A 17,715-nucleotide genomic window follows, 5' to 3' on the forward strand; every position below is an offset into this window, starting at 1 on the left:
AAGTGTGCCGTGGGCGTCGTGTTCTACAAGTGTGCCGTGGGCGTCGTGTTCTACAAGTGTACTATGAGTGTAGCGCTCTCTAAGTGTACTATGGGTGTCGTGTTCTAGAAGTGCTATAGGTGCTATAGGAACAGAGGGCAGTCATATGGAAAGTGACTTCCATGATTTTGCACCATTTTAAAAGTGATGATAAATAAGAACTTGTGCACATTGATGGCTGCATTTTTTTTCTTTTTTCATTTGAGAGTATGGGTATGTAAAGTTGCTACATTATTTTGTCACTGATTTGTGATCATGTGTTTCAAAAAGACAGGGTATGGAGAATATATGTAGGATGCATGCACTTTCCCACCCTTTAGTTTTGATTTTAGGCATTGGTGAATTTTGATTCATTTTAACATTCTGTTATTTTGTTTACTTTTAATTCAACTGAGTAGTTTTATTTTACCCTAATGTATCATCCTTTACAAAGATTTCAAACATGTGACCAATTCTAATGTATTGGAGTAGATTTGGCTGTTCTTTATAATAACTCCATATTTATTAAATTTGAAACATTTCCTTTAAGCTAAAACAGAAAGGAAAAGCATAAATAACCATGACAAACAGCTCTCTTCTGGTGTGGTCATTTGAAATGAAACAACCAAAAAATTTAATCAATTTAAATCTAGAAAAATTAGCTGATATAAGTTGTAAACCAGATGAGTAAAGGCTTTCACTTACTCATTCTTGACATTCAATTCCATTATTCTTTATAATATATTTTAGAACAGAATGTCTGTGCAGGCCAGTGTTTGGGTGGCTGTTTCCTTTTCTGAGGTTACCAAGAAGTAATGCATAAAGTTATCCTCGTGCTTTAATCTGAATTCCATGTTAACACAGAGATGTGAGTCATGTTTCTTTTAAGCCTCATCATTATAATAGTGTATTATAATGACATCATTGATTTAAAATAACTAGCAATTGTTAATAATAATTAGAAAACCTAAACAGGCTTTTTGTTAGTGGGCCATAGTCATCCCAGATAAGTTCACAGAAGGATTATGTTCTGAATGCTTATTATCTGCTAGGCACACAAAAAAATGGATAAAAGAACAGTTTATATTTTAGTCCCTAAAGACTTCAGTTAGATAAAGAATAACAAGATAATAGTCTTTTCTCTGTCTCACCCAAAATACCTATTTCTTTAGACATAAGATGCTTAGAAGTACAAGCAATTCAGAGTTGAAGAAAATTCTTTTTTTAAAGACCTCTTCTTTCCTCTAATCCTCTCGGGAGGCAGAAAATAGAATTAGAAGACAGCCTAGTTGGCCTCCTATCTTTCTATTCCCCCTTTGCCAATCAATTCTGGGATTGGAGTCATGGTTCTTATGGTCATGTCCCAACTCTAATTGATTTCTAGGTGGACATATGCCCGAAGTTAAAGGAAAAAAAATCTCAATATTTCGTATTAAACACCAGGACACTTCAACCTGCAACATCTGAACTCAAAAGCCTCAAATTAGGCATGGTGATCTCCAGGACAATCAGACAAGGGGTGGACGGGAGCTGGGGTGAGCTATCATGCTTAGACTTGTGAGCAGTCATTAGTTTACAAACAACCATCGTTTTAATTGGCTTTGTTAGTTTGTTTTAGAAACAGCAAGGTAATAGTTAAATAAGTGAATGATAATTTTATATACATATACATTGTATTCAAAATCATAGGAAGTACAAATGGTTTTTTAGTAACTATTTCAAAATCAATATGAATAATTTTGAATTTTTTATAGATAACAAGTATGAAGAAAATTATAGTCATTTATAGTTTTAGCTTCAAGATAATCAGTCATTACTTACCCTTTTTCTTAGAGAGACAAGCAAGTACTTAATTCCAAATGAGGACAGCCTTTTTTTTTTTCCTTTTTGGCTTTTGGTTTTTCTTTTTTTTCGAGACAGGTTTCTCTGTGGTTTTGGAGCCTGCCCTGGCACTAGCTCTTGTAGACCAGGCTGGTCTCGAACTCACAGAGATCCGCCTGCCTCTGCCTCCCGAGTGCTGGGATTAAAGGCGTGCGCCACCACCGCCCGGCTTGGCTTTTGATTTTTCAAGACAGGGTTTTACTCTTTAACTCTGTCTGTCCTGGAACTCGCTTTGTAGACCAGGCTGGCCTTGAACTCAGAGATCTTCCTGCCTCTGCCTCCCAACTGCTGGGATTAAAGGCATGTGCCACCACCGCCCAGCTAAATCACTGCTTTTTATATACTTATATACAATAATTTCTGATGGGGCTGGAGAGATGAATCAGCTGCCCTTTTAGAGGACCTGAGTTCAGTTCACAGCACCCATAATGGTTGGTTCACAACTTCTGAAACTCCAGCTTCAGGAATCTGACATCCTCTTCTGGCTTCCACAGCCACCCACACACATGCACCCATCCCCAAAATAAATGAATATAATGAAAATTATATTTAGTCAGCTTTAATTTGGAATATATATTCTTCTTAAACTAAAACATGTATTTGTCTTTCTATATCTGCCTTATTTTGCCTACCATGATGATATTTAGTTCCAGCCTTTTTCCTGCAAAGGACATCATCTCATTCTCCTTTATCACAGACTGGAACTCATATATATGAGATATTGTGTATATAATACATATGATATATATAATATATGAGAAGATATAATGTATATGATGCATTAGATATGTTATGTATGAGAATGTATAATGTATATGAGAAACTCATACATTATACACTTCATCAAAAGAACAAAGAACATGTACCATGGGGAAGAAATTCTTACAGTTGAAGTAGGACAGGTGAAGTTGACAAAGCCCTGTGGTATTCTCTAATTGTTTTAAGCTAAGCTTTGAGATGGAGATTCTGTTTGAGTGAACGCCCTATTGTGGAATTGAGTTCTTTTGCTACTGGATCAAATCCGATCTTACATTTAAATGTCTGGATTCTGTATAACCTTCTGAGGGATAAGGATAACAATTACATTATTAAATAATCTTATTTTTGATAAGTGAAATCCCTAATTGATCAATTAATCTAGACCTGGAGAAATTGCAAAGCAATGATAAATACCTAGTAGAGAAGTTTCATTTTAAACTGTGCTAAGTTACTTCTAAAAATTGTTTTAAAGATTTATTTTACTTGTATGAGTGTTTGTCTGAGTGTATATATGTGCACTATGTGTGTGCCTGGTGACTAAGAAGACCAGAAGAGGGTGTCAGACCACTTAGAACTAGAGTACTAGTGTTTGTGAGCTGCCATGTGGATGCTGGGAACTGAACCCAAGTCCTCTGCTACAGCAGCAAGTGCTATTAACTGGTGAGCCATCTCTCCAGCCCCCTGAGTTACTTCTAATTGGCATATCCTGTATGTAACCCTGATAACTACTGTTGCCTAGGAAACAGCAGGGCATCTAAACCAAGATATGCCTGCATCTTGAGTAACTGTGCCTTTTACAGTTTGTGGATGTGAATGATTGGGTGAGCGCAGAAGGAGTGGCTTGTGGACACAGCACACTACCATCCGTCCTCTAGTCCCAGCTGCTCCTCTGTGCTCTGCCCCTTGCACTGTCTCCTCGCTCCAGCAGGATGGTATGAGCTGAAGTCAATGTGGTCTCAAAAGAGACTTGTTTTTCAGGACATTTATGGAGATGACGATCTCCTCAGTTGCTTTAAAAGAATGAGTTTCCCTTTCTGTCATCTGTCCTGTTTGTGATGGTTGGTTATTTACCAATTTGCGTATCGTCTGCTGAAGCTCTTTTACTGTTGTGGTCCATCTGGAACACAGACTGCTTGTCTGTAGTGAAGGTGGAGTGATAGCAAGAGGAGCTGAAGATGACCCAGCCTTCTGTGTGATCACAGTTGTGTAACTGCATGCAGATGAAGTTGTGGAGATAGAGTCACCGCTGCTCCAATGAGAAAGACTTTCCAAATATCAGCACTTCTATTTTGCTCTGTTTTCTCAGCCTTTCTAAGTATATCCATTGCTCTTGCTTTTTATTCAGAGAGAACCATTAAAAAAAAAAACAACTCATGCCAGGTGGTAGTGGTGCACACCTTTAATCACAGCATTTGGGAGACAACGGCAGGTATATCTCTGTGAGTTTGAGGTCAGCCTAGTCTAGAGAGCAAGTTCTAGGACAGCCAAAGATATACAGAGAAACCCTGTCTCACAAAGCCAAAAAAAGTGGGGGGTGGGGAGAAAACTCATGAATGTTCAAGTCAGGAAAAGTTGTCTTAAATTGTTGACAAGCTAAGATAGTTTATTATTCTCTAAAGGATTAGACTTTCAGACTGCACTGGGTATGCCTTCACCCTCCAGCTGTTCAGAGTGCAGGACCTGGACCACTGCTCTCAGCCAGAGCAGTCTCCTTCTGTATTTAGATCATTCATCGCTCTAGAGTCCACTTAAACAAAAACTTCCAGAATCTAAGAAGGAAGGACAAACGGAAGGAAGGAGGGAGGGAAGGAGGAAGGAAGGAAGGAAGGAAGGAAGGAAGGAAGGAAGGAAGGAAGGAAGGAAGGAAAGAAAGAAAGAAAGAAAGGTACTCATTGTAAGAATAGTCTAAAAACAAAATATAACCAACATGAAAATAAAACACAAATCCGTGGTAACCCATCTTGTGTGACCACTACCAAACCACCATCCATATTTCCGGAGACACAACCTGAAGAACATATTTTTGTCTGCTTTTCAGCCTCCCATGCATGAAAAGTAGAATATGTAAAATATTTGGGCACACTGACAGTAATAAGGGTAATTAATAATCTTCTGGCTAAAAAGAAGCTGCTGTTTAAGAAATGAAAATCAAACTCAATAAAGAAACAAAAATAATTTTCAGCTACTAGTTGAAAGGTCAAATCACCTTATCTACCTTGATTTCTCTAATGGTGTCATGTATATAATATGTACAATAAAAACATGTTTTTGTTTACTCATATCTCCAACATTTGCTTGGTGCTAGATATTGAGGGACATGGTCAGATTATGGTGCTTAACTCTGAATCATTAAGAAAAGTTCAATGGTCCTCTGTGCGGAAAAAAGCAAAGAAAAGTACTTAGAAAAGAACTATATGCAAGAGAGCTGCCCAACGTGGAGTGTCCAGCACTCAAGAGGCAGAAGCAGTCAGGTTTCTGTGAGTTCTACATAGTGCATTCTAGGACAGCCAGGGGTATTCAGAGAGACCCTGCCTCAAAATAGAGAACGAGGGAGTTTAGGGTGTTGTTTTGATGTTCAGATGTTTGAAGGTACCACTCCTATTATTTGAAAAACCTGCTGGCATCAGCTGCCTCATTTCCTAAGGATGCCAGTTAAAATGGGGTATTACCGTACATACATTTTCTTTCCAAGAAAGACAGAGAATGCCCAGAACCTTCCATGGAAGGCTTCTATTAAGAACAGTTCTTAGAAAAATTATCATAGGGTGCATTTTCAAATTTCTCAATTGCAAGATTAATGTAATCATTTTCTGATACAGTTACAGACCCAAGAGGCAGTGCATCCCACAAACTTAATTTAAAGTTTCAATTATTAACTCAAGAAATTTTATTACTGCATCTAATTCTTCATAGCCAGTTTTTTAGTGCCTCCTTTGCTATATAATATCTTGAAACACTTTAAGTATAAAACACTGAACAGAACAAAAAAATTCTTATTAACAATGCCATGGGAAAATGTAGTCCCTCTATGTATTACTACTATTCTTTTATCTTTTAAGATATTTTTAAAAGTGTGAGTGTGCATGTGCACTCATGTGTATAAGCAAGTGAACATGAGTAAGGGCACCTGTAGGATTCTGAGCCTTTGGATCCCCTGGAGCTGGGTGAACTATGGGGGGTAGGAAGCAAATGGGCTCTTTATAAGAGCAGCACAAGTGTCAGCCACTCACTATCTTTCCAGCCCCTCCGTTATTCTTGTGATGGTTCCTGCTGCATCCTTAGGAAGAGCAATAGAGCTAGATCGAATGAGCACATCAGAATCGTGAGTGTGAGAAAAGAAATCCATAACACTCAATTTTTTGATCATAGAAGATAGCATGGAGGCACATCGTCTCCATTATTATATACACATGTAAATGGTAGGAGTGTATATGAGAGCTACTTTAAAATGACTTATGTATGTATGTATGTATACATGTATGTATTAGTATGCGTGTGTGTATGTATATATATATATACATATGCATTGCTTAGAAATACAGCTTTGGGTTTAGTTTAATAAAATATATTTAGCAATGGAAAAAAATGAGAATTACTACAGAATTTTATGCCTAGGAGATGACAGTATTGTCAGTGGCTTAGCATTAAAAGGATAAAATAATGTATTTTCTATGAATAAATTCTGAACTTAATAGTTTAATATTTTCATCAACACTTTATTTAGTAAAATAACATTCAGTTGACATCTAATCTGAAAATAGAAGAAAACTAAATCTGTAAAGAAAATAATTACTAGTAAAATGGAAACATGATCAGAATTACAAAATGACAACTATACAGTACATATGAGAAGAGAAACAATATGCACAAATTTGAAGATGTGTGTAGGGGGAAATGGAGTATAGTTTATTATTGGAGAGTCTAACGTGCTTCGCATGAGGAAATACATGGAAAGTTTTTCACTTCACATAAAAACAAAAGTAGAACAAATTGAAGACTAGCAACAATTTGTTTGTGTGAATTTAGTGACTAAGCCAATAAGGAAAGATTGAAGTGAGACTCATTCTGTCATGCCAGGAATACTCACAGATCACACACTGTGCAGAACTGTGACAGATTCTGGAGATTTGTCTGTAGGAAGCTTAGAGCCCTGAAAAGAGGGGAACTAACCCCAGACAAGGTGGTTGCTTCCCAAGAAGGTGACCTGAACTGCAAGATCCCAGACTAAATAATAATTTTAAAAAATCACCAAAACTCTCAGAAATTCACCTCCTTTAATACATAGCCAAGCTTATAAAAAGACCATTTCCAAAAGCCAAACAAGTACAGCTTTAGAACAAAAAGTACCCATCTCAGTACCCACAGGATGCCATCTCAGACGCACCAGTCCTCTCAGAGTAGACTTAAAAGCTTGTGCTCACCAACGGAGTTGACAGGAAAGGTTGTCTCGGCCTGTGCTGAAAGTCCAGGGGTGGTGGTGGAAGTGGGAAGTTTGCACATCTTACAGATTTTCAACTTCCCCAAGCTAAGAAATCAACCGACTATCCTCAGACTGCTGGTACCTCTGTAGTACGTGCCTGTAGCAAAGGCAAAAAACACCCCAGACCATCAGCAGTGAGCACAGTACTAAATTTCTCACAGATAAAGCTCCATTGAGCTCCTGACCCCAAATTATAAAGCACCCAGAAGTAGTGTACATGAAGAACGTTAGCCAGCACAACACCTCACACTTACCCTCATCTCATCCCTGAACTCATACAGGGACTGTGGGTCTAATTAAAATGCTCAGATAATACTGGGCTGGAGAGATGGCTCAGCAGTTAAGAGCACTGGCTGCTCTTCCAAAGGACCCAGGTTTGATTCCTAAAACCCACATGATGACTCACAGCCATCTGCAACTTCATTTCTGACACTTCCTTGTGGCCTCTGTAGGCACTGTACACACGTGGTGCACAGACATACACCCAGGCAAAACTCATAAACACAAGATATCTTTTTTTAAGTACAAAGAGACTTGTAAAGCACAGTAGAAGAGCGTGGCATTGTCTGAAGAGTTCGGGGATAAGTTTTATGCCAAGCAAAGAGCATTTACAGCCATGCAGTCCAGTGGGAATTCCTACTAGGAACTGGCAGTCACAAAATTGAGAAAAAGATGGGCAAGGCTTGGATCATATAGTATATTCTATATTAGTCAAGATTCTCAGGAAGATGGCATTTGTCTAGGGAGTATTTATTGTTGGCTAACCTAAAAAGTGTGAGGAGGGTGAGTGAGTGAGTGAGTGAGTGAGTGAGTGAGTGAGTGAGTGAGTGAGTGAGGAATAGTAAAAAGGAAGGACTGGACCTGGAAGTTTCTCTCCAGCCTGCCAGTTCCCCAAATAACCATTCAGAGGCTTAATATTAAAACTGTTTGGCCACTTAACTCAGGCTTATTACTAACTAGCTTTTACATCCTAAATTAACCTATTTCTATTAATGCCACATGGTTGTGGCATTACCTCACATCTTGCTTCTCTCGCAGCTGCTGGCATTTTTCTGCCTGTATCTCTGCTTAGATTTCCTGCCAGGCTCTATTTCCTCTTCTATTGTCCAAATCAGCTTCTGTATTAACCAATGATAATAAGTCATATTCACAGCATATGGAGAGACATTCCACATCATTTCTCCTTTCTGTCTAATCAAAAAGGAAGATTTTTTAACTTTAACATAGTAAAATTACATATAATAAAAACAGTTATCAAGCAAGAATTATAGTTACAATATTTAGTATATTTGTATTTGGCAAAATTAAAGAAAATATTCTATCATCTATCCTATCTTTTTGAGTTATCTAATTTTTCTTTTATCATAACCAAGGAAAACTATAATTATAACTATCTGGTCTTCAACTTTATCAAGACCCCAGAAGGATATATTACCGAAGTAAATGGGAAGTGCATTGTAAGCAACTTCCAAAACTTCAGAAATAACAGAGATATCTGACTGCCTGGACAGTTACCCAAAGTTCTTTTGTATGCATTGGGACATCCATCTTCAGCCTATAGACAGAGAGTATCCGGCAGACTTCCCAGTGAAGCAGGAAATTTGAAACTGTCTGCCTACATTGGCAGTTTGTCAGTCATTTTCTATTGTGTCCTGTAGAATATCTGGCAAACTCTTCTATGAAACAGGAACCCTGAAGGACTGCCCCAACCTGTTTTGGCAAGTTCAGCTTCTACAATGCCCACAGTCCTCTTTGAAGTAATTGGTGCTGCCAGGAGCAGACATTTCTCACTGTCAAGAAAAGTCTAAGTTCTTAAAACATTCTAAATGCCATATTCTGTAGATCTTTGAAGTGTTTGAAGATTGCCTCTCTGAAATATTTCAGTATTACCTTGAAAATCTAACTAACCTGACTGTAATTTTGACTATTATAGATGGCTATTTGTATTCCTTAACTATACCTTTTTTTTAACTATACCTTTTTAAATGAGCTATATAAACATAATACCTTAAACAAGAATAAAATATACATATAGTATATAGTATATTAAAATTGACCTTAAATTTGTATCAGTAAGCCAAAACCCATACCAATATAATTATTTATTTTTGTGCCATATCCTCCTTTTTTGTTAGACATTTGACTATGACATTATTTATAACCATCCCCCTTTAAATGAAAACAAACATTTATAAACAATATTTTGGGAATTTGAGCGTAGTTTTTTATACTACTTCCTGCTGATTTGGGTTGCTGGTAATCTTTTTGAGGATCCTGAAAAAATTTATAATTACAGTTAAATCTTGGCTGTAGTGGTCTGTGAGGCTGCATCATCTCAGTTGTTTTGAAGCTGTTTTGGCTACTGTTTCCATTGGAGACCTCAGGGGGTCTTGCTCGATCAAAGCATATTAACCTGGAAGGAATCCACAGCTTCTTGTCTTCTGTTGAAACTTTTCCAAAGCAACATATCCTTAGACCCAAATTTTGAAGTCAGGATACCTTTATGTTGGTTTAGCTTAACAGCCCCTACAATCAAATGCCTTTCTGCAATAAGGTCATTAACAGTCAAAATATTCAAAGAAAGCACAATAATCTAAACTTTCTGTATATTTTTCATCTTTACATGGCTTATTTCTTTTATATTATTTTTACTATCTCTTTAAAGCCTTTTTTTTAAAAAAATATATTCCTTTCTGTAACTGCCTATATCCATTTTCTTTTTTTCTTAAACCTACATACATTTTTTAAACACACTGTGACCCATTTAGAGATTTATTTTGTCTGAATCTGTCCTTATTGCGTATCTGTATTTCTTTTTTGATCACTGCTTTAAACTGTTAAGCAGGCATGGCTAAAACCAGAGCCTCTTTGCCTGTTGGTCCCACCGTGTTCAACTTTCCAACATGGCAGAGGTACGTGTATACCGCCCCAACTCTGGGAAGCAGTGGAACCACACCACCACCAAGTAACTTGCAGCACACTGCCCACAAACCCCATTCAAGTGCTCCATGGAAGGACCTCCCAAAATGGCTGCCCATGCCGCCAGCACACACTAGGAAGCCATCTTTTAATGGAGTCACGCATCTGCTCACCACCAGCAAACAGAGCCTATCTTAAAAACTGTAGGTACAAGAAGCTGTTTCTGAGTCTGTGTTTGTGTGTCTAGAATCCTTTTTTTAAGCTTTCTTAGGCTTTATATTGATGTGTGTGCCACACGTTGACACCATTTGTAAATGAAAGTTTCTCTCCCACCATTCAGATGCTTAATATTAATTACAAACTATTTGGCAAGGTAGATTTGGGTCTTAGCCATTTTGGACAGTTTTGCTCTTTCCAGTTACCCAGACTAAATTCTCTAGAGCGAGACTCACAGTGCCAGGCTTCCTACATCGACACCACTCTGACCCTGTCCATAGCTCTCCTCCCTCTCTCCCTTAAGCTTGGAAGCAGAGTGGGTAAAAGGGGAGGGGCCAGAATCTGTACCTCAAAACTATATTAGCTATGCCTCTGTTGTCATTAAAAACAACATAACCAAAGTATCTTATAGAAGAAAGAATTTATTTGGGCTTATGGTTCCAGAGGGTAAGAGCCCATCATGGGGGTGGGGCAGCAGAGCAAGCTTACCGCAGCTGAACAGGACACTGAGAGCTCACATACTTCACTGTAATAAGCATGAAACAGAAAGCATACAGTGTAAAGACTATCTCAAAGCCCTCCTCCAATGCTGTACTTCCCCCATCGAGGCTGCACCAATGGAGGTCCAAGTGTTCAAAAATGCCTAAAACTATAGGGGACATTTTTAACTCAGACCGCCCCAATGGCCGTCTGTGCTCCCTTTTTTTGGGTACTACCTACTATCTTTTATTTTCCTTAAATTTTATTTTCTTTATAATTGTTGATGGGCCACTGTGGCACCCATCCAAATGTACCCTATCTACCCCCTTCCCAGTTACTTGTTTTCCTATTTTTTCTCACTCACCTACATGCACCTCACCTCTGAAATCTATAAGAAGCACAATCCCCAGTAGGAAAATAAACTACATTGCCTCATGCTCGCTCCCCTGCCTTCACCAGCTGCCATTCCTGACAGGCTTCGAGGTGCTAAAAGAATGACTTTTTTTCTTTCTCCCTGTCCAAATCAGAAAATAATTTCTCTGTGGCAGCTTCTTGCTTTTTGTTTGGAAGATGAACTAGAGATGCCCTTAGCGTCTGGAGCCAGTCCATCCCCACATTAAGTGGGAAAACAGATGCAGGGTACTCATGAGCAGTTTGATACTAGTTCAGCCATCATTCTTCATTACAGTAGCCGAACAGTGGTGGTACCCAGGCTCTGCATACAGGGTAACTACTAAACCCCCGTTTTCTGCTTTCTACTCTTGATTTGAGGTAACACTGCTTAGAAGATCTGCTCTATTGTTTTACATCTATATTTAGAATAGCTTGGTATTAAAGAAAAAGCTAGAATGTTGTAATTTCCTGGGTAAACAAACTATGGGAAGTCTTGTTCTTAACTACTGGAGCTTTGTATTCTTTGAAATCACCTATCTTTATGATGTTTGATCTGGTCCAGAAGCCTAGAGTCTTTTAAAAGCATTTGGAATCTTTTAAAACGACATTTAAAAGTTATTAACCCTTACCAAAAGTCACAGATTACTTAAATTTGGGGGCACACTTAGAAATCAGCATCTAATAGTATCCAAGGTAAATGCTGTGTGATAGGTTTTCTGTATTGAATGCGGTAGCAAAGCTGCCACATTGCCTGGGTTCTCTGTAGATCTTTATCTTCACCTCTGCTGTAGCTGTCACTGTGAACTTGTTACAGTTCTCCAAGGTAAGAACTTGATCTGAAGAGGTGCAGAGAAATGAGGGCTGGTCCTGTGTCTGATGAACCTGTAGAACTTTGGAGTCCTGTAGGTTTGCAATAGTTTATATACTTAACCATACTTACAGACCTTTTCTAAAGTGTATCATCTGTGTTCTTTTATAGGACAATGAAGGTCAGACAGCTCTTCATTATGGTAAGCTATTTGTGATTATTGGTCATATTTGAACATGTTGTCTGTCTAGCCCTATGTGGTAGAGCCAGTAGAACTGCAAGAACTGTCATCAGCAATAGAGGCTCCTCCACCCACTGCTGAACACTCATTAAGTCATTCTTGGTTCTGTCAGGAGCAAACAGGATGCTATTCTTTGTTATTGTGGAATCCTTTGTTATTGTAGAATCTAATCTCTCCCCTATTTATAAAAGAAAACAAAACTAAAAACAACAGAACTTTCCTGAGGCTGGGAGATGGATCAGTTGGTAAAGTGCTGACTATGCAAGCATAAGGACCCAGGTTCAAATCCCCAGCACCCACATGAAAGCCAGGCATAATGACATGCATCTGAGCCCTGGGCAAAGGCAGAAAGATCTTAGGGGCTTCATTGGCCATCCAGGCTAACCAAAAATGATAAGTTCAATAGAGGAAGACACACAACATTGACCTCTGACCTCCACATGCACATGCATACACCACACATAAACAAGAAATGCTTCTTTAATGAACTCCTAACCTGCAGTTTTACTATTTTAAGTTTTAGTTGCTCACAGTCAATTCCAGCCCAGAAATGTGAAATATTGTGAAAATTGTAGAAATAGACAATTAATAGATTTTAGTTTACTTTCTGTTCTCAGTCACGTGAGGAAGTCTCATGCCATCCTTGTCCCTTAAGTCTAGGACATGACTCATGTCTTTGTTGATACTGCTCATGCAATAGTCACTTTGGAGTGTCGCAGTCACCAGAGCAGCTGATGACCGTGCTTGTGTCCAAATGACCCTTTGTTAGCAGCCTAACAACTAAGTCGTGATACCTGCATCATTTGCCTCCTTCATCTTAGAACATGGACATCGAGTCATCTCGTGTCAGCACAAGAATTGTGAGCACTGGGAAATAAAATGTTTTCTAGAGAGAGTATATTTCTGTATCTCATTACTTGCTGTTGTTACTCTCTTGCCATATTTTACTATGTGTAGAAAAATAAAAAGCAATGTAAACATATATATATACATATATACTGTGTATGTGTATACATGCTCCTGTGTGTGCATGTATGCGTGTGTGTTGCTTGGTCCTATCTTCAGTTTCTTGAATTTTTTTCACCCAGGTAAAAGGAGACTAGTATAACTGAATAAAGAAAACAAATTTGATTTTTAACTCATTTTCTCTACTAAATAATTATCTTTACTTCAACAGTCTATAAAATAGAATGAAAATGATCTGTAAGGTAGAAATAATAAAATGATCTTAGAGAACTATTAAATAAATTCAGTGAAATAAAAAAATATTAAGGTGTTTCATAAATTATAAAATACTAGCAATTAGAATTCAGAAATTCAGTTTGTATATGATTATTGTTGAATTAAAGACAGTCATCAATGTCTAAATCAGGGTAAGGGTCAGCCACTCCAGTCACTTCAGAAAGCAGCACACAGGCTACTTTGCCAGTCTAGACAGTGCTGGGCTAGGATTAGTTCCAAGGGGCTCGGATGCCCTCTATCACCTTTGTCTACAGCTGAGCATTTGTTTGGGTGCTGTGGGTATCACTGGATCACCCTGGAAGTCTCTATTGTTCTGCTAGCTGTTTGTAGCTCACATAAATCAGCCTGATCATGAAAACTGAAATGTCTACAGATGCCTGCCCCAACTCATTTATGAGTTTACCTGGTATTATCTGCATAGTAGTAAAACTAGCAGGAAAAAAGGAAATCTGTGAGTCCATTTTATTTTTGAACATAAATGCCAAAATCCTAAAGAAATTATTACCAAATGAAACCCATCATTGCACTTTAGACAGAAAAATATGTCACAGTCAAGTTGAGTTCATCCCAGAAATTGAAGGTGTAACATTTTAGAATTTATTAGTATGATTTTCTACAGTTTCAAGTTAGGTGAAATATACCTAACTCAGTAATTCAGGTGTATAAGGAGCTTGTGAGACAAGTCAATGCTCAATTTAAAAAGTTTAGAAAGGTGGTTCAGACCTCATAGGTTAAGGCAGACTTGTGCTTGACATTCTAGCTCCCCGCTGACTCTGCACTGCAGAGGCCGCTCAGTTCACTGAACTCAGCTTACACCTGATGACATAGGGACCGCCGCTCAGGCTAGGGATGGAAATGGAAGAAGCTAATTCATCTAAAGTGCTTAGGACATTGTCTGATACCTGCTGTGTATGCATAAAATGTTAGCAGCTTTTATTGTTTTTTGATAAAATCCTTGGATGAACTAGAACCCTACATTAGGGTTGTAGCATTAGCAGATAGCATTCTTGTAACACATCCACCATCAAAAGAAGGTCCATAAGAGAAAGCCGTAGAGCAACAATGTTTCCTTGTATGACTGGAATGTAGCTAGTTTAAATGGGAAGGTGATTCTACCAAGTTTGCATCAAGATAGTAGGATGACAAAGCAAAAATGGACAAAAAGCATTAAAGAAATTAAAATTTAACAGTGGAGATTGCTGTCACCTGATACAAATGCAAAGGGAAAAGAGGCTCCAAGAAGACATGAAGCCCCAAGTATAATAGCAGGTGTGACTCAGATGGAGAATGAATAAAGCACCCGGTGCTGCCCTCTGGCCTCCACATGTGCAAACACATGCATACATGTTCATCTCATGCACATGAGCACACATATAATCATATACATACATGCAGCTCACTCGTGCACACATACAACCATGTATACACCAGCCCCACACATACAGTGTATTGGTGCTTTTCTATTGCTGTGATAAAACACCATGACCAAGGCAACTTACAGAAGAAAGTTTATTTTAGGCTTATAGTTCCAGAGGATTAGAGTCCTTAAGGGTGGAGCAGAGGCGGCAGGCAACTGGAGCAGCAGCTAAGCGTTTACATCTCCAACCATTAGCAGAAGCAAAGAGGGCTAACTCAGACGCACAAGTCTCTGAAACCTCACAGCCCACCCCAATGACACACACCTTCTAACCCTCCCCAAATAACCAACTGGGGGCCAAGTATGCAAATGCCAAAGACTTGTGAGGAACACCTCACACGTGTGTACATGCCTGCATGCGTGTGTGCATATGTACGTATACACACATACAATCATACATTATGAGCTTGTACATTTGGAGGCCAGAGGACAACAGTCATTCTCCACCTGCACATGCAATCATGTACACACATATGTATATACATATGCACACACAATCATGTGCACATGCACATATAGATATGCTGGTGATGCATATCTGTAGTTTAGTCTCTATAGACTGAGGAAGAGTATCTCAAATTCAAGGCCATCATAGGCAGCATAATGAAATCACCTCCAGATAAACATGTGAGAGGTCCAGAGGTGACCAGCATGAACAAGCTGACATCACTGCAGAAGACTACAGTGTATCAGTTTATGGTCATCACACAATCTAGTGAGAAAACTGCAGACCCATGAATTGCTCTCCTGCTGAAATGTGTGTTTCTCTGTTAAGGTACTGGTATGTGGAAAGGGCATATGTATGAGTATTTCCAGAAAGAAGTTAAGAATGATGAACTTAAAATGTTGGGGGATTGCCCTTCAATAGGAACCGGTTTGTTCCATGTATCTAGGTCCTCTTCAGGACACAAGGGAATGCACTTTAGGATAGCAGAACGTCCTATGCAGATGTGGAAATTATTAAAACTGCTTTTTATCCACATGATTTGGAAATTGCATAGAAAACTTATCTTATAGATTTATCATCATTCCAAACATAACTTTTATTTAGGAATGCCTTTCTACCAAAAGAAAATTTGGGGTCAATTTCATTCACATTATAGGAATTGGGTATTAAAAGAAAAACAAATCTTGCTGTGTTCAGTATTTCTTGATTTCATTATTGCAAATATGGAGAAATTCAATTGTGAAAAATTAAAGATATATATATATATCTTAAAGTTTTACAAACATGTATGTTGCTTATTCCCTACATAGTACATTTTGAGTTCTGGTATTGTTTTCATATTAGTTGATTCAAGTATGCTTTGTTTTCAAGTGAGAGCCCATTAGATTCTCTCAGCACGTATTATATTTTTTCATTTAAAAAATTTACAAAATAAACATTTTTTATGAAAAAATATATGAAAAAGATTTGACTTAGTATAACAGTACAAAGTAGAAAAATAGATTATCTACTTCAGACCAGTGTCTCGTTGGAGGTGGGGAGCCCCACTTTGAACAAATTTAAAGTTCAAATTTATATTCTTGGTTGGGAGATCATCAGCTAAGAAACTAAAGTAAGTGTGCTAGTCAGCTTTGCTCTCTTCTACCTCACTGACAGAAGTGTATATTACACTTGCCGTTCCCCCACCCGTGTGTGTACAGGTGTATAGTGTGTGTGTGTAGATGTTCATAGTGTATTGCAAGCAGGTGTACAGTGTGTGTACAGGTATACAGTAATCCACAGGTTACAGTGTGTGTGTGCAGATGTAGTTGTAGATGGTTTTTTTCTGTTCTGCCAGCCAGCTCCCAAATAACCACATGGAACTTTTTTTTTGAGACATACTAAAAAAGTTCAACCAATAGCTTGGTTGTTTTTAGCCAGCCCCAATATTCTCTCTGCCATGAAAGTCCTGCCCAGCTATTGGTCATTCAGCTTTTTATTAAGCCAATCTGAGTGGTAAATCTTCATAGTGTACAAAAGATTATCCCATAACCTTTTCCTCTTTTTGTCTAAATAAAGGTATAAGTCAGTTATCAGGTAAGAATTTGGTACAGTGTCCAATCCATTTGTATTGGGAATATTTGGAGAAAGTACTCCATTACTTATTCTATCTTGATTAGTCCAAAGTTCTGTACCTAATTTATCTTCTATCATAACTAAGGAAAACTGCATCTATAACTACCTAGTCTTCAACTCCATCAAAGACCCCAGAAGAATATAATATTACCTGAGTGAGGGGCAGGAGAGATGGCTCAGGGGTTAAGAGCACTGGCTGCTCTTCCAGAGGTCCTGAGTGCAATTCCCAGCAACCACATGGTGGCTCACAACCATCTGTACTGAGATCTGGCGCCCTCCTCTGGCGTGCGGGCATACATCGAGGCAGAATGTTGTATACATAATAAATAAATAAATCTTTTAAAAAAAATATTACCTGAGTGAATAGAAAGTACAGTGGAAACCATTTCCAAACCTAGAAATGACAGATATTTGGCTAGCTGGACAGTTACCCAAGGTTCATCTCCAACATTGGGGCATCCAATCTTTGGCCTACAGACCTAGAATATCTGGCAGACTCTTCTGTGAAGCAGGAATTTTGAAAGACTGTCATGCCTTGTTTTGGCAAAGTTCAGTAGTCACTTTCCTGTGTGTTTTGCTTGTCCAGTTTGTACAGCATAATGTCAGCAGGTGAAGCAAGGACTTTTTTTTTTTTTTTTTTTTTTTTTAGGGGAGTAAAATCAAAGAAGGAAAAAAAAAAACAGTTCTCAACCCAAAAGATAAGGACATTACCAGTAAGCCACACCCTTGCAGAAATACAGAGATTAATAGATGCAAGATGCATTTGGGAATACATCTGAGCCATTGACCAAATAGAGGT

At 38.3% G+C, this 17,715-nt stretch overlaps 1 protein-coding gene across 1 annotated transcript in view; it reads left to right on the top strand.

The window, feature by feature from the left end:
- Acbd6 (acyl-CoA binding domain containing 6) overlaps positions 1-17,715 on the top strand; it is a 151,075-nt gene that overhangs the window by 117,309 nt on the left and 16,051 nt on the right. Inside the window, exon 7 of the mRNA XM_005363891.3 lies at positions 12,126-12,156. Within this exon, the coding sequence (XP_005363948.1) occupies positions 12,126-12,156 (31 nt within the window). The remainder of the gene's footprint in view (positions 1-12,125; positions 12,157-17,715) is intronic.

This window comes from Microtus ochrogaster, assembly GCF_000317375.1.
Source record: "Microtus ochrogaster isolate Prairie Vole_2 chromosome 6 unlocalized genomic scaffold, MicOch1.0 chr6_random_2, whole genome shotgun sequence".
In the NCBI taxonomy this organism is placed as follows: domain Eukaryota; kingdom Metazoa; phylum Chordata; class Mammalia; order Rodentia; family Cricetidae; genus Microtus; species Microtus ochrogaster.